The sequence below is a fragment of the Drosophila bipectinata genome, chromosome 2R, assembly GCF_030179905.1.
Source record: "Drosophila bipectinata strain 14024-0381.07 chromosome 2R, DbipHiC1v2, whole genome shotgun sequence".
NCBI lineage: Eukaryota > Metazoa > Arthropoda > Insecta > Diptera > Drosophilidae > Drosophila > Drosophila bipectinata.
The window spans coordinates 12,428,285-12,449,970 of NC_091737.1; the positions used below are offsets into that span (position 1 = coordinate 12,428,285).

The 21,686-nt window shown below is 46.7% G+C and overlaps 2 protein-coding genes and 1 long non-coding RNA gene across 7 annotated transcripts; 1 reads left to right on the top strand and 2 right to left on the bottom strand.

The window, feature by feature from the left end:
* The first annotated feature begins 195 nt into the window (after window positions 1–195).
* Window positions 196–18,450, top strand: Sin3A (SIN3 transcription regulator family member A). Of its 5 annotated transcripts, none has more exons than XM_070278822.1 (12): window positions 196–714; window positions 7,685–8,527; window positions 8,588–9,876; window positions 9,936–11,494; window positions 11,728–12,040; window positions 12,104–12,479; window positions 13,021–13,616; window positions 13,685–14,014; window positions 14,072–14,278; window positions 14,347–14,583; window positions 16,707–17,120; window positions 17,183–18,450. In XM_070278822.1, exons 2-12 carry the CDS (start codon window positions 8,068–8,070, stop codon window positions 17,690–17,692), a joined length of 6,291 nt encoding a protein of 2,096 aa, XP_070134923.1. In that variant the 5' UTR covers window positions 196–714; window positions 7,685–8,067; the 3' UTR covers window positions 17,693–18,450. The 5 variants fall into 5 exon arrangements, 4 of the variants coding, with proteins under 4 accessions (XP_070134923.1, XP_017106008.2, XP_017106011.2 ...); XR_011442470.1 differs by lacking the exons at window positions 196–714; window positions 17,183–18,450 and adding exons at window positions 4,116–4,561; window positions 15,202–16,322 and having other exon boundaries at window positions 16,707–16,845; XM_017250519.3 differs by lacking the exon at window positions 196–714 and adding an exon at window positions 4,116–4,561.
* Window positions 2,187–3,702, bottom strand: LOC138926109 (uncharacterized). The gene is made up of 3 exons (XR_011442471.1): window positions 3,043–3,702; window positions 2,504–2,986; window positions 2,187–2,420 (listed from the first exon to the last, which is right to left on the bottom strand). It is a non-coding gene; the product is annotated as an uncharacterized lncRNA (long non-coding RNA).
* On the bottom strand, window positions 18,440–21,622 carry ClC-b (chloride channel protein 7). The gene is made up of 9 exons (XM_017250524.3): window positions 21,291–21,622; window positions 21,068–21,172; window positions 20,802–21,003; window positions 19,762–20,733; window positions 19,535–19,704; window positions 19,090–19,476; window positions 18,865–19,023; window positions 18,716–18,799; window positions 18,440–18,653 (listed from the first exon to the last, which is right to left on the bottom strand). Exons 1-9 carry the CDS (start codon window positions 21,540–21,542, stop codon window positions 18,531–18,533), a joined length of 2,454 nt encoding a protein of 817 aa, XP_017106013.2. The 5' UTR covers window positions 21,543–21,622; the 3' UTR covers window positions 18,440–18,530.
* Window positions 21,623–21,686: the final 64 nt, after the last annotated feature.

The window sequence follows — 21,686 nt, forward strand, 5'->3', positions numbered from 1 at the left end:
CGGAAATCGGTATTTATGATCTTTTTAATTTAAAACTACCGTTGAAAGAACTAGTATTTTATTCAGCCAGAAAGAGAAAGAAATTTAAGATATCGATCGCATGCAATAGCTCTAACAATTATCGATAGACGAAACGGTTATGCACTCACATCTCCCCGATATCGATATCGATTTGTGCATATTTTGATTAAAGTATCAACCCTAGAGATAGATTGTTGTTGTAACTTGCTGGCCATTTTTCACGGCCTAATTGAATTTAATAAATAGGTAAATAAGTGCTAACAAAGACGCAGCGCGCGAACTGCACTCGGCTGGCGTGGCTTCTATGTACTCAGTACATGTACAAATGCATTTTGCCGTCGCGGCTATGTGCGCGTTTCATAAAGAGCCATTTACACACTGAAGCACGAGCGTGGCTTTACGTGCATTGCGTACGGAAAATTAGAAGGAAAATTTGAGTCGTGGGCGTTTTTTTTTGGGGCTCCCAAAGCAGCATAAAATCGATGCGCCAAGTGTTTGCATGTGTTTGTTGCAAATGTAGGAAGAGGAAGAAGCTCACGCGCTTCTCCTCCACACCACCGCCTCCCTCTTAACCCCTTGAAGTCCACAGTTATATTCAAAGATAATAAAATATCCTATGACCGTGAACCGAGTGAAAACAAAGCCACAGGCTAAAATCTCATCAGGCCCGAGAAACTCAAGTTGAAAAACCAGGTATGTAAAGCAAAAAAAAAAAATAAAAAGAGCGCGCCCCTGTTGCCGTCCATAACCTCAATTCGCCTTAACTGATTACGCTAGGCGGCAAAAACAAAGTTTCCTGTGGCAAAAAAAGCATTAAAACTAGTAAAGTTTGATCGCGTTGGTAATCGCTACGAGTCGGCGGTAGCTACGAGTGGTTTGAGGTTAGAAAGTTGAGGCAGTGCCTTTTTGTCAATGGCACTATGCGAACAGCACAAATTACAGTTACAGCTTCAATTATTGGTATTTGTGGAACTCGTTCTTATCGCCCATTGCTTTCTGCTTTCTGCGAATATACGTGTATTGGAACAAAGTGAATTAAAAAGTTCCGCCATCTGGCGAAACTCACGTGTGTGTGTGTGTGTATTTGTTTGTGTCTGTGTGTGGGCATTTTTTAATTGCTGTTGATTTGATGAAATAAAAAATAAAGAAACAGTGGGTACATATAAAAATCAGACAATAAATAAGAAAGGAAGGTATCGAGAACAGCAACAACAATGACGCAGATCACACACAAAGGCCTCTCTGCCTGCAATCAAAACAGAGCTGCATGCCAGTGTGTTGGTGAGAAAGAGTCAGAGGGTTTACCGCGTTCACCTTTTGTTATTGTTGCGTTTGCACGGTGCTGCCAACTTATATTTATTTTTCAAAACATATATATCATATATCTTTTCATATTTGAGCTAACTCTAGTCCTAATAAGCTAATGACCAAATTTGCATAAATCTAATTTTGTAAGCACCTGAGAAACAAGTTGGCAGCTCTCCCCCTTAAAATGTGTATGTGTGTGTGTGCTTGCCACAAGGTAAGCTAGATGGCATTCAGCCTTCAATTTGTTGGATTTGTGTGTTGTGTTGATTCTAATTAAATAATTCGTTGAAATCGGGCTCACTGCTTCTGTGTGGCCCAATTGAGACACACACACACACACACGAGTGGCATGTTCTTAATATTTTCCTTCCAAAACGTTCCATTTTTCCCCCCAATTTTCTTTCATGAAGCGCGTCCGATTTCGACTGGCTCTCCAGGCTTTTGGGGTCTGGTTTGGTTCGGTTCGGTTGGGTCTGTGCTTTTGGCCATTTGTAAACTTGAAAAACAAGTTACCGCAGCACACTTCATTTCTGATCCGATCCGAACTCTCCCCAAACACACACACACCGACACACCGAAGACGGTAGACATTTCTCGGTATTTGTTTTGGGAGTCCAAACCTCAATTCCAATTCCAATTCCACTTCCACTCGATACTCTCTGGATCTTTCTCCCGTGAAGCGAAACACTTGTCGCCATCGCCGATCTTTTGCAATATAAAGTCTTGAACTTGAAGGTGGGGAGTCTTGAAAAGTGTCTTTCTATATAGATGTCTCCAGTGACCTAAAACCTAGCTAGAACTGACGTAAAAGTATCAAAAAAATATAGAACTAAAGTCAGCATGAATGCGTAACATTATAGATATTATTTCCTTATTCAACACATGACTTTGATTAACTAATACTTGAATACTAAAGCTATTAGTTTCCCGACAATGTGCGAAACGAACTAATTAGATATTTTAGACATCAGATTCTTCCTAAACACCGATAGTTTTATTTTGATTTAAAAGATCCATCATAGAGTCCATCATAGTATCTTTTAGAGCTTATAACCTCTCTCATCCTGTGTCCTTTGTACTTGCAACATTATCTGAAATTAGCACAGGAATAATTAGAACATGTGAAACCTAGAAATACATCAATACTATCCTAGTACTGGAAATGCAAACAAACCTTCCTGCAACGCTGGAACTGAAAGTTTAGTCCGGGTCTGTGTTGCAACATGGACATGCGCTGCACAAGTTGCATATGAACTTTGAACTTTGAGGCTGGAAGATGATGAGTTTGGCTGGGCGGGCACTTGGGCACTTGCTATTTGCATTTCCTATCGCCGATGCAGGTGTACGAACGTACACGCTCTCTCTGTAGTTGGTTAGTGCTCTCTAGCCCGCTCCGTATCGGTGTCTGACCGCCCCCGCTGCATTTCATTGCGCAATGAGCGAGACGAATCGATAACTGCAAGGTTTCCATTTCCATGCCACACCAGCCCCATAAGCTTTCAGCGTATACAGATTTTTTTTTTTTTGTGTTGCCTGCTCTCCTGAGATTAAGATGCGAGGAAACATGTGTTTTTTTGGGGAAACAGTGGGTGGCTCCACCATTATCATAATCCACTCGATATTTTTGGATAGATTCATAGACCAACTATCTTTCAATCTAAAAAGAAGACTAATATTAATTTTTTTTGAAACACTATATATTTTTTGACTGACCTTCATCAATCGTTGGATAAGGTCTCCCTCAGTCGATAGTATCGCCCCATGGTCTGCAGCTCTAATTGTCATGGTGAGATGCACCTGCGCTTCCTTTCCTCAAAGTGTAGCCGTGGCAGAGTTGTAGCTAGTTTCTGATTTTCGGTTTTGTCGATTTCATTATGTACTGCAATAGTATCTCTCAGCCGCACTCTTCTCTGCCGACGTCGTCTGTATACACAGCGTTTGTGTGCGTGTGTGTTTAGGAGTGGGAGTGCGGCTCTCTTGTAAAGAGAGCACAGGGTGTCTGCATTCCGATTCCACGCCATTGTATTACAATTGTAATGCTAGGTAACTCGAGAGAGAGCAGACACCCTATTTCCTTGGCGACAAGTTTTGCAACTTTCGTGCCGGCTCTTTCGCACGCCCACTCTCTGTTTGTGCTTTTTGCACTTACGTAAGCTTCAGGCCCTCCTCCGCTTCTTTCTTATCCAAATTTTATGCGCCATTTTTCGCGGCGTGCCGACGGGAGCTTCCTGTGCTCGCCCGCCGGATAGCATTTTCACAGCCACTTGTATTATGTTCATTTTTATTGCTGACCATCCTCGTTGTGGGGCTAAGTGCGCGTCCGGTGTCGCGGTCTTGGTTGTTGCGCTGCTACGTTGCCACCCTGTTTGAAATTGAGCCAAAAGCGGCAGGAACGGTAAATGAATTCCAAAGCAACACTGCGCTCGCTCTCTCGCGAGAGAGCCACTGACGCATACATGGGCAAGGTCTCTCTCTTGTTATCTCTTCTGCCAGACTGGCTGCGAGGGGCAGGGTTGTCATTTTAGCTATTTTATATCAAATGTATCTTTTGATAGTGATAAAGGGTTTTTTTTGTAGGTAATTAAAAAAATTAAAATTATTGAAATTTTTAAAAACAAACTATGAAAGAGTAGGTAAACAATAGGAGATAAAACATAGGTCAACTGGTTGAGTAGTGTTGCCAGCTATCGTTCGGGACGAGAAACGGCAACCCTGTTTGTACAATGGGCTCTCTCGCTCTGGGTTCCAAAGAGGTTTCTCTGAGTAACAGCCCCGCTCGTTTTTTCTCGCGTTTAATCGAAAAATGTTTGCGGCGGCGTTAGGATGTACGAAAACGTTTTCTCGCCAAAACCAAAATTGTGTGAATAGCAGTAGAAGCTTACCGAGAATAAAATGTATTAAATCGCGCTCCGTGTTCTAAATAAGATCCAAATAAGATTTATGAATCCGGGAGTGGAATTTTAGTGCAGCGGTTATACATAATTATTTGTGAAAAACTATACTTTTAGTCAAGAAGTGAGGGAGGAAAATCGTTGAAATTTGTGGATCCGTGTGCGAGATATTATAGTTGGTAGTGCAAAATACTGCGTAAAACGTGAAAGTTTCCAATAACAAGCGAACGACGGCAGTTTGTAGTAAATATACATACATACGAGTGCGATTCGAGTACATACATACACATTTCGAATATACACACAGCCGAATATCAACCGAAACCGAAGCTAGTGCTGATGTAAGTGCAATGGGACGCGGGCGGGGTGGTGTGGAAAATGCAGGGAAACCCATTCAGGCTGGGGCATATCCTTCAAGTGCACTTGGTTGGAATCAAAAAATTTCCGAACAGACTGCAGACGGAAACTTGTGAAAAATACAACATTTTTAGGTTAGGTCAATTTCAATTGGTTTATATACACACAGGCAAACATACTCGCATTAAGGCAGCCAATACATATACATACGTATATATAGAATGTACATGTATGTACAGAATACACTCTCACACTCACACCGACGAGGGTGGTGAGGAGAGCGGCTCGGCTCGGCTCGCACACAAACACACACACACACACACACACACACTCTCTGCCACTGGCAAGTTTTGGCTTGCTCGTGGACTGACTGTATTTTTTCAACTTAGTTTCGTTTTATTTTCGTTCGTTGATTCGTTCTTGTGCTCAGTTCGTGCGCTTATCTCGACTTTTGCTTTGATGCGCCATTCGCATGTACTGGCGAGAGTTTTGTTGGTGTGTTAGTGTATGTGTGTTTGCATTTAAATGGCTCCCCAGACTGAAAATATAGCCAGAGCAGAGCTCCACAGCTCCACGGCACAATGAGAGCATCATTTCTGCCCTGCCGTTTTTATTCAAATCTTTCTCCTCCATGTCCAACCCCCTCTCTATTCTGTTCTGACTGTTGTTCTTCTTCTGTTTGTTGTTCTTGCCTCAGTTCTCAGTTATTGGTTTTATTTAAAAATTTTTTTTTTTTTTTTACACAAAACGTTTTCTTCTGCAGGCGGCGACTATATAGTATACGCCTTAGTTATTTTGTACATATTTCTCTACTACACATCCATATGTTTTATTTGCAAAATTTATTAATAGCTCATCGGGCGCCCGAGAGTGAGTGCGAGTGTATGTGTGTGTGCGGGAGTGCGAAAGTAATATGCAAAAAATGAAAAAAAAAAAACTCTAAAATAAACTAAAATATTAATTCGCGCATCAGGGAAACTCCGTTAATTCAGTTTTTCAGTTGATTAAATATGGAATATTCGAGCAGGAAGTGAGCCAGAGAGAAGGGAATGCGAAAAAAATATATAGTGATTACCCATTTTTGCATATTTTGCGTTGTCTACCTTTTGTGCTGCGTATTCAGTGCTGTGTATACACAGAACAAAACAGATAAGATAACATTATACGTGTGCACGTAATAGAGCGGGCTGAAACCGAACCAAAGAAAACGGAAAAAAAAAAAAATGGAGGGAAAATTTGCCCACATGTCTCCCCAGCTCGCACACGAACACACACGCATACCACAACGCCCCAATTTTGTGTGTCGGAGGAGCCCAGGGCGCGCTCTCGTCCAAACATACAGTTACGGCAAAAAAATAGCAACGCAGTGACGCGAGTGGAATATAACTTTCTTAGATTGGGAAATATCCGGAACTAGTATTTTACTAAGAAAAAAAAAAAAAACCCAAAAAATCAACAAAAAATAAAGACAAAAAAAGAAACCTGCGCGATAAGTGGTCTATTTTTATGACTCAACTGTGCGGACAGACGGATGGGACGGACGTACGTGTTTGGTATGCACTGTGTGGCGGCCGATGATGGCGGATCCAAAACGTACAATAACAAAGCGCCATCAAGACAGCGGGTGCGGATACTTGTTTTAAATTTTGTGCGCTCTCCTGTGAAGGATTATGCTTGAACGGATAGTTGGTGGTGGGAGACGGACAGTGAGAGAGAGAGAGAGCGCCAGCGAGAAGAGATCCGACTTGTCGTCTCGGAGCTTTTGTGCGGCTGTACTGAAGGAGGTCTAATATTTGTTTACAAATGCCGTGAAAGGGGGCAGTAGCAGTGGCAGCAGCAGCAGCAGCTGGGTTGGGTTGGGGTGTTCCATCAAAAGATGATCTTCCAGGCGGTTTCTAATCTCTCTGCCTCTTCCTCTGCCTCTGTCCAACTTTTGCATACACTTTCATTCACCTTATATTTGAGAGTAAAACTCTCTCCTGCCTGCGCAGTGCTCTCTTGTCTTTGTGGCTCTCCAAGAGCGGAGAGCTCTCTCGAATGCCCGCCAAATACTTGGCAGTGTGTGTGGTGGGTTGTTGTTGGCCCCAAACGGGTGAAATACCTTTTGAGAAAAAAAAAGGGTCTATCATCTTGTATAGAGTTGAAATAATCACGTTGTTTGGTCAAAATTTCACAAAATTGGAAAATATTATCCAAGTTTTTGTTAAAAAAAAAAAAAATCATAAAAAATATCGAATGTTTTTCCAGTTTTTTTTTTTAGCAAATACCTTACCTCTTTCTCCGTTTGGCTCTCTTTGGTGGCCTGCACCACCACCACGACCACCACCACTGATAGAAGCCAACAGCACCACCACCACCTTTGCATTGTTGCGTTCGCTGCTGCTTCTGCTTCTTCTTCTTCTTGTAAGTTGTAGATACAGAATAATATACCAGCAGCAGCAGTAGCAGCTCCCCCCCCCCTCCCGCTCCACCCTACCCTTCTTGGAGGTATATAAATATATATATATATATGACTTTTTTTTTTCGAGAGTGTGCGTGCCCAGCGAATTCTATGCAAGCCGATGTCGTGCATGGGGGGCTTTACCATTTGGCACCTTCCACACGCACACATCTACATACGTCTGTGTGTACCCCCATGTAGGTAGAAAGCTCGCTTAGGAAGTATTTACTGTACCGCAGCTAACGCCAAAAGCAATAACAAAGCGCGCGCCCAATTCCGGTTGCACGAACTCCAACTTCCACTCAGATCCCCTACTATATATAGTGTATGGTACTCTCTTGTTATTGCTGGATGGTTGGATGGTCGGCTGCTCTGCTGCTCCACCTTTCTCTCCACATTCTCCTCCTCCTCATCCATCTCCTTCTCTTTTTTTTTTTCTGGCAAACACGAATCCAATACAGACATCGTTTTCCACTCTATAGTTTTTTTTTTTTGTGATACGGCAGAAGAATTCCTCCTCGGGGTGCTTTTTCGATGGAATGTGCAATCATCGTCTTTATCGAAAGATATATCTGAGGTGTGGGCCCAATCAGCTGGGAGAAAGACCATATAGCCTCACTTGTATTGTTACCAAGATTATTAACCATTTTCTGTTTTTTATTTGCAGTGGAATCCAAAGAGAACTACGTGGCAGATGCGGAAAAGCAGCGCAGCAGCATCACCAGTAGATAGTTAGCAGGCGCATCCACTCCAGTCTCTCTCTATCCTTCGAATTAAAGCGCATTTGCCGCTGGCGGGGCGATCAAATGCATAGACAACATATGTCGCATCCACGAGCAGTCACAGACCAAGAGTTGCGACCCCGACCGTTCGTTGCATACTATATACGCTCATAGAGGGGCGGCCGCACGTGAGGGAGCATCCCGCACCCCGCACCCCCGTTAGCTATCCAGCCCAATCAGCGTCCTTGCACCTGGGCAAGGATCTAAACTAAGATTGAAAGGAGGAGCACAGAACTAATAGCTCCACCGAGGACACAACAACGAGAAGATGATGAAACGCACCCGTGTCGACGAGGTGCAGTTCGGGACACGGCCCGGCCCACCGACAGCCGGCGGTGTCGGCGTGGGTGTCGTAGGCGTGGCCGGAGGAGGGCCAGCGTCAGCAACTGGCGGAACAGCCACCGTGGGCGTCAATACAGCGGGCGTGACAATAGGAACCGTTGTTCCCAGTGCCCACAACCCGAACATCAGTGGCATTAGCTCGATCCACCATCGGATCCTTACTCCGCAGCATGGAGGAGCTCAGACCATTGCCTATCTGCCGTCCACCACACCGACGGCCACTAATTTGAAGACCAGCTCCATTGTGGACAGCACCACGGCTGGGGGAGGAGCAGTAGCCGGAACCCAGACGGTGGGAGGAGGCGTTGGAGCTGCCGGAGGAGGCGGCGGCAGCGTAGTTGTCTCCACAGGCAGCACAGGCACACAAACACTACAGTATACCACATGTAAGCATCCTAATGTTAACCTTCTTGTGAACTGAGTCTAATCGGTATCTCATCCTACAGCTTATAGCGTGGCTTCCATTCAGGCGGGTGGAACCCTCAAGCCCGGCACAGCGGACGCCCCCAACACAGTTCAGATCCACGTGACTGGAGGTGGCGCCGGAGCTGCCAATGCAGCTAGTGCGCAAACAGTATCGAGCAGTTCTCAAACGGGCACAATCCGGCAGCGCACAATCAGCGGCACCCAGACGGTGGCCAGTGCCGTGGGCAACCTCGCCAGCATGGCCCAGCAGGCGCCGGCTCAGCAGGCCTCCTTGGCTGCGGCCCTAACGCCGCCAGCTTCGGTGTCGGGCAATAGTGTTCCCGGAGGAGCAAGTACCCCACCGCAGGGGCAGCCTGGCAACGCCACGCCTCGTCTGAAGGTGGAGGACGCCCTCAGTTATCTCGACCAAGTGAAGTTCCAGTACGCGGACCAGCCGCAGATCTACAACAACTTCCTGGACATCATGAAGGAGTTCAAGTCGCACTGCATCGACACTCCAGGAGTGATTGAGCGCGTCTCCACCTTGTTCAAGGGACACACCGAGCTGATCTACGGCTTCAACATGTTTCTTCCGCCGGGCTATAAGATCGAGATCCACTCCGATGCCCTGGGATGTTCGGTGCCGGTGGTATCGATGCCCTCGCCGCCGGGAGCCCCCACCAGCACTGGAACAGTCCACATGCTGACCGGAAGCAGCCCCATGGCAGCAGCGGCTGGACATGTCGCCATCAAGACAACGAATGCCGCCACCCTGACTCCTGCACCAGGACCCGGGAGCGCTGTGGCTTCTGCAGCGGCCGTGGCGCAGATCCAGTCTGCGGGAGCCGTGAATCTGATGACCCATGGCGGAGCGTCGCTCAGCCAGACCACAATACACGCTTTGCAGCACCAGGCGACGCCACCGCAGGCCCAATCCCCCGGCGGCGGCCATGTTCACGTCAGTGTGACTAGTGCGGCGGCGCCAGCGGGTGGAGTTCCCGGCCAGCAGCCTCCTGGCATCTCAGTGTCGGCGCACAATGTGCCGCAGAACTATTCCAGGGACCGGGACAGAGCCACCATCACGCCCACGGGCCAGGTGGCTGGAGCAGCGGGCGTCCCGAATGCTGCTGCCAGTGTTGTGGTCGGCGGTCCGCCCACTCCCAACTCCCTGAATGAGCTGAGTCCCCATGGCGGAGGAGCGCCCGGAGCGGCGCAGCACAATCTCCATCAGATCCAGCAGGCGCATCAGTCGATCCTCCTGGGCGAGACGGGCCAGCAGAACCAGCCAGTGGAGTTCAATCACGCCATAACCTATGTAAATAAGATCAAGGTGAGTCTACAGCCCATACCATTGCCTTCATTACTAAACAGAGGTCCACTCTTCTACAGAACCGTTTCCAGAACCAGCCGGCCAAGTACAAGAAATTCCTGGAGATCCTCCACGCCTACCAGAAGGAGCAGAAGGGCATGAAGGAGGGCAGCCTGAACCAGGTGAAGATGCTCACCGAGCAGGAGGTTTACACGCAGGTGGCCAAGCTCTTTGGCCAGGACGAGGACCTGCTGCGGGAGTTCGGCCAATTCCTGCCCGACGCCACCAATCACCAGTCCGGGCAGTACATGTCCAAGTCCGCCGCGGTCCACAACGATCACGCCAAGCGACCGACAGCCACGCTGAGCGGCGGAGCTCACATAACCATGTCCTCGGGCTCGCCGGCGCCCAGCGGATCGCCGCTGCACTTGGGCGGTGGCGCCACAACGCTGCCGCAGATCGACAACAGCGCCCATGCCGCGGCCATCGGCAACCTGTCGGCGGTGAACACCAGCGTCAGCATCAAAACGTACAACAACAGTCAGCAGCAAAACCATGTGATCGGTTCCGGCCTGAATGCCACGGCCAGGAACGACGTCCTCTACGAGAAGGACTACCATCCGGGACTGCAACCGCATCCCCACCAACGGGGCACGGCCATTGGCAGTCACCTGCTGGCCGGAGCGGCCGCGGTCACCAACCTCGGGCGGCCGGGCGCGGGTGCCAATGTCATGGTCTCCTACGAGAAGGAGCACCGGAACAATCACCATGTCCAGAAGTATGTGGGCCACGCGCCCAACCAGAACATGTCGCACGGCCACAGCACCAAGAAGTCGCCCAGTTACGGAATTACCTCTGTGATTGGTTCCATGCCTCCGCACATGTCGGACAACTCTCTGGACCGCAGCTCGCCGGGAATCAGCTATGCCACGCCACCGCTGCCCACGGGGCTCCATGGCCAGCATAACTCCGGCTCGGCGTCGAGGAGGCAGGGCGATGATGGGCTGTCCTCGCACTATGCGAGCGGAGCACCGCCTGCCAAGCGACCAAAGCCATATTGCCGGGACGTCAGCTTCTCGGAGGCCTCCAGCAAGTGCACCATCTCAGACGCCGCCTTCTTCGACAAGGTGCGGAAGGCGCTGCGGAGTCCGGAGGTCTACGACAACTTCCTGCGATGCCTGACGCTCTTCAACCAGGAGATCGTGTCCAAGACGGAGCTGCTGAACCTCGTTTCCCCGTTCCTCATGAAGTTCCCCGACCTTCTGCGATGGTTCACCGACTTTCTGGGTCCACCGGCGGGTCAAGGTGCCGGCGGGCTGATCGATGGCATGCCCATGGCCGCCACTCAGCGGCAGGGCGGCGGCGGCGGCGGTGGTGGCAGCAGCAACAGCTCCCATGATCGGGCCAGTGGCCAAGGTGCGGCCGAGTACGTCCAGGATGTGGATATGTCGGCGTGCAAGCGTCTGGGTGCCTCGTACTGCGCCCTGCCCCAGTCTACGGTGCCCAAGAAGTGCAGTGGCCGGACAGCGCTCTGCAGAGAGGTGCTGAACGACAAGTATGTCTCGTTCCCCACCTGGGCCAGCGAGGACTCCACCTTTGTGACGTCGCGGAAAACCCAATTCGAGGAGACTATCTACAGGTGAGCTATCTATATATCCATTATCCATTATTCTGAAACAAATCCCTCCTGAAATTGGGACTCTCCCGCCTTGGGTCTTTTGTTTTCCACTGGTCCAAGTGGCGGTTAAGATAGTAGCCCTTATGTTAACCGCCGACTTGGTCGATTGGCATCTGTTGTAGTTTGTTTTGGATCTTCTGTTTCTTTGGCTTTCGTTTGTTTCAATTAACCAATGCGCGCACTCTAAACAAAAGGAATATTCACAGAACGGAGGACGAGCGCTTCGAACTGGACCTGGTCATTGAGGTGAACAGTGCCACCATTCGGGTGCTGGAGAATGTCCAGAAGAAAATGTCACGCATGTCCACCGAAGAGCTGGCCAAGTTCCATTTGGATGATCATCTGGGCGGGACGTCGCAAACGATTCATCAGCGGGCCATACATCGGATCTATGGCGACAAGTCTGGCGAGATCATCCAGGGCATGAAGAAGAATCCCTCCGTGGCAGTGCCCATTGTCCTCAAGCGGCTGAAAGTCAAGGAGGAGGAGTGGCGAGAGGCGCAGAAGGTAAGGATTCAAGGATACTTTATAATCTTCCAGTTCGCTAATCATTATCTTTCCTCCTGGTAGACCTTCAACAAGCAGTGGCGGGAACAGAACGAGAAGTATTACCTCAAGTCCCTGGACCACCAAGCCATCAACTTCAAGCCCAACGACATGAAGGCCCTGCGCTCCAAGAGCCTCTTCAACGAGATCGAGACCCTGTACGATGAGCGGCACGACCAGGAGGACGACTCAATGGAGCCGGCCGGACCGCATCTGGTGCTACCCTACAAGGACAAGACCATACTGGATGACGCCGCCAACCTGCTGATCCATCATGTCAAGCGCCAGACGGGCATCCAGAAGCAGGAGAAGCAGAAGATCAAGCAGATCATCCGCCAGTTTGTGCCTGACCTCTTCTATGCGCCCCGCCAGCCGCTGAGCGATGATGAGCGCGATGACGGTGAGTTGTCCACTAACCCCTCCCCACTTAGTTACACTAACTAACCTAATCACATAACTAATACTAATCACTAATCATGCCCACTTGCCTAACAAAAGTTTAAAAATTAATTAAAAAATCATTCCATTATTATTATTTTTTTGGTAGAACAAGATTTTGTTTTTTTTGGAAGATTACTCCTTGGTTTGAAGTCCACTTCCCAGAGCCGCCATCCGGCTGCTCTGGAGATTTGGGCTTGAGACTCCCGGGAGAGAGTGTTCCGAAAAACAAAATCGTATTATCGCTTGATTGTAATTCTTACTTAGTGAATGTTTTTTTCGTTTCTTTTTCTTTTTTTCTTTAAAAAAAAATCAATTAATTAAACAAAAACACGATAAACCACTGAACCTGTAACGTAATATAAACACCTGTTATTAAAAAAAAAAAAAAACAAATAACTGCAATGGACTGCAATGCACACCACCGCAACCAACACCACCTCACATTCGAATCACTTCGATTACCCCGATCTCTATGTGTTGTGATCCGCGACTCTATATAGCCTTTCAATTTTTGGTAGATGACAATACGAAAATGGACGTTGACTCGCCTGCCAGCCGGACTGAGTCGGCAGCGGGAGCGGGTGCGGGGCCGGGAGCGAGGAATGCCGCCGGCAAAGGCACACCCAGCGAAGTCGCTTCCTCGTCGCCGGCTCGCAGCAATGCCAGCAGCAGTAGCGGAGTGGCGGCATCGTCGTCCTCCGGAACGGCAATTAAAAAAGAGACTGACGATTCAAAGTCAACCAGTGGTGGTGGTGCAACATCATCATCATCATCAGGTGCAACAGGAACAGCGGCAACATCATCATCGGTGTCACCGGCGGACGATGCCACACCATCGACATCATCAGCGGCGGCGGCAGCTGCAGCGGCAGCCTCATCATCTGCGTCCACGACCGAGGCCAAGGCCAAGGATGAGCACCATTCCTCCCACAGAGAAGATGCCAGCAGTGCCAGTGCCAGCGGAGCGTCCTCCAGTCCGAAACAAGCCCAGGATCCAGCGTCAAGCGTCAATGATGTGGAGATCAAGCAGGAGCACCTCTCGGCTGATTTTGCGAATCCCAAGCTCTTGCCGCCGCATGCCCAAGGCCAGCATGAAGTAAGTATTAGGATTCTAGAAATCTGGAGACTGTTTATTAACATCCTGGTTTCTTTCCCCCAATCCAGGATGAGTCTTACTCCCTGTTCTTTGCCAACAACAACTGGTATCTGTTTCTGCGACTCCATGCCATTCTCTGCGACCGCCTGCACGTCATGTACGAGCGGGCGCGCCGGCTGGCCATCGAGGAGGAGCGCAGCCGGGTGAATCGGCGCGAGAGCACGGCCACGGCTCTGCGGCTGAAGCCCAAGCCGGATGTCCAGGTCGAGGACTACTATCCTACTTTCCTCGACATGCTGAAGAACGTCCTGGATGGGAACATGGACTCGACCACCTTCGAGGACACGATGCGTGAAATGTTTGGCATCTATGCCTACATCTCCTTTACACTGGACAAGGTAATGGACTTTATACTAACTAACTAGCTTGTACTAATTACTGATTATGATTATCAGGTCGTTTCCAATGCCGTGCGGCAGCTGCAGTATTGCGTCACGGAGCGGGCCGCCTTGGACTGCGTGGAGCTGTTCGCCAACGAGCAGCGGCGTGGCAACACTGGCGGATTGTGTCGGGATGCCTACAAGACCTTCGACCGGGAGATGACGTACCAGCGCAAGGCGGAGAACATGATGAACGACGAGAACTGCTTCAAGGTCTACATTGTAAGTGACCTTTGCCCTCGAAATCTCTCTCCAAACCATTACTAATGTGTGTCATATATATCTTGCAGTACAAAATCGATTGTCGGGTAACCATAGAGCTGCTCGACTCGGACCCCGAGGAGGTGGAGAAGCCGGCGGTGCTGAAGGCCCAAAAGTATAGCAAATATGTGGAGAGATTGGCGAATCCTGCCCATGGCGGTGGTGGAGGCGGACCAGGCGGCAATAGTTCTGGCGGCAACAACAACAACGATAACACTGTCGAGGCGTCCGACATAAAGACCGAGGAGGAGGAAGATAATGCCGAGGTGAGTGTACGGAAGTGGCTGCTACTCCACTGACCAGCTAGCTGAGCAGCTTTTTTGTGGTGTGTGCTTGAAGAGTGGTTGACCATGTTGTTTGTGTATTTTGTTGTTTATTTCGATTTTTGTTTCTTATCCTTTTTTTTCGTTTTGTTTTGATTGCTTACCCGGTTTGTTGTTCTCTTCCTTTGGTTTTGTTAACGGAACTATCACTGTACATAACCTAAAAGAAAAACCATTCAACTAAGACCCAGTATTAGACCAAAAAGGACAGACTGTAAATAACATACAAATACATACATACATATATCCCAATATCTATTGGTTTACGGTTATCCTATCTGTTGTATCTCCTATCTGCACCTATTTTGTTCCATTTCTGTTTTTCTCTTCTCTTCTATTTTGTATATTTTTGTTAAATATCATTTTTCAACATGCCGCCGCCGCCAACTTTTATAAATCGCCCACATTTCGTATGCATAAAAAAAAAAGATTATACATATATGTACATATGTAATTTTTCGCATACGAGAAAAGATTAAAAAAAAAAAAAATATTCTCACTAATTAATGCTTTTTTGCATTCTTTTCTCTCATTTTTTTCCGATTTATTTTTTCGTACCAGGTCAATTCCAAGGCTTGAAATAACATAGTTTTGATAATTTCATTGAATAAGAAGAAGAAAAAGTCATATTGCAAAATGAAATAGTAATAAATACAAATTTGTTTTTTGATAAAAAAAAAAAAAGAAAAAGTAAAAAAAAAAGAAAGAAAAAAAAAACTAAATTTTCACCTGCCACCGCCACCACCACCACTAAACCACTGACACGACCAACCTTTCCACCCACCACATCATATACGCCCACCCAATACCCACACACACACACACGTTGTATGTAATAAATCGTCCAAGCAAATTCAAGCAATAATTAACAAATGAGGATCACCTCAATTATTATGTAGTTCCCCAAAAAAACATCCATATAAACGGAAACATTATGTAAAATAGTACATCATGACTGAACATGATTGAACACGTTTGAACACACGCGCTTGTTGCATATTCTCCCTTCTGATTGATTTCGTTTGTCCTGAGTTTACCGCTAGAATTTAGAGCCTAGTGCAAGTCGCAAATATCGATAACTATCGGATATCGGATGACGAATAACGGATAATGGTAAATGGTGCTTGCTATTGGTTGGTGGTTGGACGGACTATGGTATGTGGTATGTGTGAGATAGGAGATGATTAGCAAAGAGAGAGAGACACACAAATGTAAATAATTAATTATGATGATGTTTTTAACTGTAAATAACGTAATGCTTAAATGGTAAAACGGTCAATGAATGTATTATGTGTAATAACGTTTAGTAGCTAATTTTGTAAAGGAAGCATCAGTCTTTTTTTAAATTCGGTAATTTTTACATATAGGCCTAAGAATTACACACAACAAAAAAACACACTCCACACCATCAATAATAATTGTAAAATAAGCAAAAAAAAACAAACAAACCACACACAAATACACAGAAACAAAAATGTGGACAAAACTGGAGAGTGAAATTTGAGAAAATATATAAATGGAGCAGCCTATTAAAAATCAAATTCCGACTACTACTGAGGGAGTTTTGGGCATTTTTTTTTTTTTTTGGTTAATTCTTCTTCTGGGGGATATATTTAGGGAAAGAAAGCAGCAAGCAAGCATACCCACTCAGTAATTATCACACAGACCTAAGTTTAAGCAAGGTAAGTCATCGCATTGTAGAATTCCTCGTTTCACCTAATTACCACCTAGCTTATCTCTAAGAATTGTGTTTAAAGTTGCTCCTTGGTTTGGTACTGGAACTTGTGTATTGCCTACCCATTTGTACCTTGTTTGTTTTCTTTGAGTCTTTGGCCTGGTACTTTGATCTCATCTTTAGTTCTCTATACCTTTGTATCCACATATTCAGTTGTAAACGTTGCTATCTGTTCTATACACACCATACATACACCACCTCCCACGCATACTCAACGTCAAGTAATCTTTTAAATTCTGTGAGCATGTCGTCTTTTCAATTGCCCGCCAGCAGCAGTAATTGTCGCAATTATGTTCAATCAAGACTGATTTTTCCATTGTTTTTATTGCAGCTTGGTCGTGGTGGCGGTCCGGCCGGAGGAGGAGCTCGCAAGGCGCGCTTTCTGCTGCGCAACAAGCGCCGGTCGCAGCTGCACGAGGAGCAAGTGCGCCAGTTGTTTGAACAGAAACGTCATCGCAGCGAGCAGGTGATAACAGCGACCACCACGTCGGGAGAAGGTAGCGGGGAGAAGACCAGTTCCGCAGCCAACCCCACAGGCAATAACAATAACAACAATAGCTGGGGCAGCAGCAGTGGCGGGAAACGTCTGCCGGAGAGACTCGGTGCACCGCAGGTGGGCCTGGCCGAGCAGTATGCGTTCAATGACCGCGACGAGATCAGCACCAATGCCAGCAATGGACGATGTTTTGTGACCAGCAAGAATCTCAAGCTACTCAAATACGATGCAGTGCGTCGTGCCAAGAAGGTGGGTCATAAAACATTAATTCTAAAAGGGAAACCATATTAACCATATACCATCCTTTGCAGAGCCATTGTCGAGTCACCCAGGCGAAGTACGCTCGCTTCAAGACCTTCGTTGGCAAGTGGCTGCAGCAGAACGTCAGCGATCAGTTGCAACAGAACTGCAATGACTGGCTGCTGGGCAGAATGGCGGACCAGATCAACGCCAGCGGTTGGGGAGCTGCCAGCAAAACCAAGTCCGTGCCGCAGAAGGACACGACAAAGACACCCTATCGCATATACACCAGGTACAAGGTGGTGCAGGGAGCAGTTAGCGGCTTGAGTTCAGCAGCGAATGGCGCCGGAGCTGCTCCAACGCCCAACTCCACGGCTCCAACGCCCGGTGCGGCAACAGCGGTGGCCACTGTGCTGGCATCGCCGGCCGTATCATCCTCGACCACCAATAGCATTGCCGACTCGACGACCTCCAGTGCGACACCGCAGCAGCAGCAGCATTGCAACAGTGCGGCGGCAGCAGCTGCGGGTGCCAATGCCAATGCGGAGGCACTGCAACAGGTGCGGCCGATGGAAAGCTAACCGGCAAGAACGGCAACCATAGCTTGGTCGCAGGCATTCACATGACGTTAAAACCCAAAGTATAAGGAATGCAATAATGCAAAGAAAAATTTATTTTAAAATGTGATACCAGTTCCTGGACAGCGGTCGTCAAGATGGAACCCTAACCGACTGTTGCAGGCTCGGCTTTACATTGGAAACTGGACATTGGATGGATGATATTTTATCGAGAGAATGCGAAAGAAAGCTTCATTTTGTACAAAAAGTCATTTACTCTTAGGTGTTTTGCTCCGAAATAGGAATTTTATAGGCGTACTTTGCTTAACTTTTAGAATTAGTCTTTCCTCCTCCCGTTTTATTAATGCGCTTTAGCATTAGTGTCTTTATCGATAGGAAACCAGACAACCTTACTATGCAATCGCAAACCCCATAATAAGTCAGATACATAAAAATATATATATATTTTTAGAGTTTTGTGCACTACAAACACGAAATCGAAACCGAAACCGAGACAGTTGTGCTAGTTATTAGGAGCCAGGAGACACGATGTCTGTTTAGGTATATAGTTTTTAAAGATTTTTTATATAAACACCTTAGCACTTTTACTTTTACTTTTACAATAGATGTATCGTATTTTTTATACAAAACAAAAACACCCAACACAAAACCTTGTACAATTCCTTGTGAATACTATTGATTATATTTTAGGCGCTAAGGTCATAATTTTAAGTTGTAAAAAAGTAAAAGCAAATTAAAACAAAAAGTTTATCAAAAGTGAATATGACTTGTTTTATGTTTTATAAATTATTTATTGTTTAAAAGACACTTTAAAAAAAACCCTGCATTGGATGCTAAAGAATCACTTGTATATGAAGTCCCTCCTGGTGATGATGCCAGCCACCCGATTCTCATTGTTGATGACCAGCAGGTGTCGCAGGCCCAGAGCTCGGAAAATCTGGAAGATTCTTGGTACCGAATCGTGCTACAAAAATAGGAGGTATATTAAATAAACCTATCCCTGAAAGATAATCCAAAAGTACTCACGGGATTAACGCGAACTGGCGATGGATTCATAAACATTGACAAGTCCACCGTGTAGTTCTCCTTTCTACCCAGTTTTCGAACGCTCTGAGGAATTAAAATTTCCAGCATGAATTATTATTAAACTTCTTAAATTTAAAGCCATGTCCTACCTTAATTGAAGGATATCTTGGATAAACGTCTCTAAACGTTTGTATAGTTGTTTCAGGCAGCCAGAATTGTTTGTTTTCCACATACAGAGACTTTAATAGAATAACAATTAGCTGTGACCTTAGGATAATGCCACAAACTCGACCCTCCGAGCGACGAACCTACAATTAGAAAGGATACTCTACATCAATATATGGCCAATAGACCAAGTTCTATGATTAACATACGTCTGGAACATTGTCCACCACCGGAAAACCATTGTGATCACAATTCTTCAACACTTTGTAGATATAGTGAGCTTTATCCTTTAGCTTGATGCAGACCACGGGTCTACTCATTATTTCCCTGGCGGTCAGTCCCTTGTATTGGGGCAGCGGTTCCCAGGGCAGGATCGGTACATGGTTCACTTCTATTTGCGTGTCGTAGATGCCCTCGTTGAAGTAGTCGCCCACCCATTTGGCACTAATCAGGGCAATGATGAGAGGAAAGAAGAAGGACGTTTCCACACCAGTCGTTTCCATCAAGATGACCGACAAACTGATGGTCATCCGGAGGACACCGCCCAAATTGGCGGCGGCCCCAATCAGAGCATACTTTCCAGGATGCAGGAAATTCTTAAATCGGAAAAAAATATATAGTTTGAAGGACTAAATTGATATGGTTTCTCGTTACCGCCTGTGGGAAAAGATAGAAAGCCAGCATGGCCAGAAGACGGCCCCAAGCTGCTCCCACCAGAGCGGTGGGAATGAAAACACCCAGCGAGACATTGAGACCAAAGGTTACACAGGATAACACATAGTATATAACCGTAAAGAGGGTCAGCGTGGTTATTTTATGAGATCCTGCAAAGAAATATATAAATAGACGAATATAACCCATAATCCTTTAGAGCTTCTCACCTGGTGGATCATGAAACAGCGATCGAACAGTGGCCTCAGGCGTTTGGAACCACAGGGAGGCCACTGCATTGTACTCGTTGTCCTCGCAGAAAAGCTGAACAGGATGCACGGTTGGATCGTTACCGAGGGGTCGGCAATCATTGATGAAATAAATCATGAGGCATGCCAGAGTGACACCAAACATGGCCACCACAGCCGCTTCTATGATTTTTGTAAATTTCCAAGGTATAAACCGCTTCCTAAAGGCATTGATTTTGGTGTTCAAACAGTTCCAGGCAGCTCCCAATAATCCTCCGATCACACCGAGCAGCATAAAGATGGGCAGCTCAAAGTAATCGAACTTGAGAGGCTGATCGAACTTTCCCAAATTGAAGAGACCCGTAAACGTAAAGTCATTGAGACCATGGTAGGCCGAGAGCACGATGTTCAAGGTGAACACACTGATGATGGAGGCCACCAGGGTGCGCCAAATGAGATTCTGGTTCCAAAAGCTGGCCGCCTCCTCCAGAGAGAACAGCATGCCTCCAATGGGTGCTCCAAAAGCGGCTGAAACTCCTGCCGCTCCGCCACCCAGCACAAAGTCTCGCTTTTCATGATCGTCCCGGAAAGCTTTAAAGATGCGAAAGTCCTTAACAAAGGTTGTACTTTTTCCTTGGGATATTCCGGCGGCCACCACCGCTCCAGCGTGTATCATGGGTCCCTCCTTGCCTCCAGCCAGACCGCCCACTACAGATGTTATTACACCGATGGCCTTGACCGCCAGGGTTTTAATCCTGACAATTCGGGGTATTTTAACGCCATTGAGGTAGCTCTTAACCTGAGGAATGCCACTGCCAGCGGTAATGGGCTCAATGTAGGTGACCATGGCAGCTCCAATAACCACAGGCACAACGCTTAACAGGATCCAGTACAAAAAGGGGATCACCAAATCCCTACCACTGGCGTCGCTGAGAGGCACATTTTCGTCCACAGCTAGGGGGATAAGCGAAATATTATTATTAAGAGACTATGTATGGTTTGGTAGTGTAATAAGTTCTTACAATTTTTTAGAAAGGTGTACTTTAGCTCAGATAGCTCTTCAATGATAATGTCTATCGTACAGGCGATTAATGCTGTAATAATGCCAATCTGTATGAAGATTATCCATCGTATGACGCCCTTGCGAGGCGAGAATCTTTCGGTGAGCCGTTTTTTTTGCTCATCTTGGAACAGCACGTTTTCGCAAACTTCATAGTCCAGGCTCTACAAGTGCCAATAAATGCTGATAAGAACAAAAAAGCGTAAATTAAAACGTCACGACACAAACCTCGTAGTTGGGCGTGGAAGCGGCTGCTGTGCGGGATCGAAGATGAAAAATGGGCTCCGACTCGGGTATGATTCGACCATTACTCGTCGCATCCCCATTTGTGATCTGTGGGTATAAGAATTAGTAACAGCTTATAGAGAGAAGTAGGCGGATAAAGATAAGCTTTAGTTGCAGCGAATGGTGGGGTGAATCACCACATATTCTATTCCATACAATTACATACGTTTTCGTTAATTTGAGCATTTTCCTCCTCCACTGGCAAAGGTGGATGATCGTTCTCTACGTTTAATAGGTAGTTCCCCGAATTATTGTTTACCCCCATAACTGAAGAACTAGTTTGGGGGACATCTTCGTTCAAATTGGAATGCACTATCTCCTCCGGTTTCTTAGCATAGCCCACTGCACCCGGGGATGCAATCTCTTCATCGTCACTAGTTTCATCATTTAAATCTATCAGAGTCCTTTTATCGGACATACCTCTTACAAATAATTAAGATATAAGCAGCGTAAACATAAAAAACAGACAACCGAAGAACAAAGCCGAACCAGTGTGACCAGCCGGCAGAAGCGGGAGAATACCAAAAGACTAAAGTGCGTTTTACATAATTGTGTTTGAAAA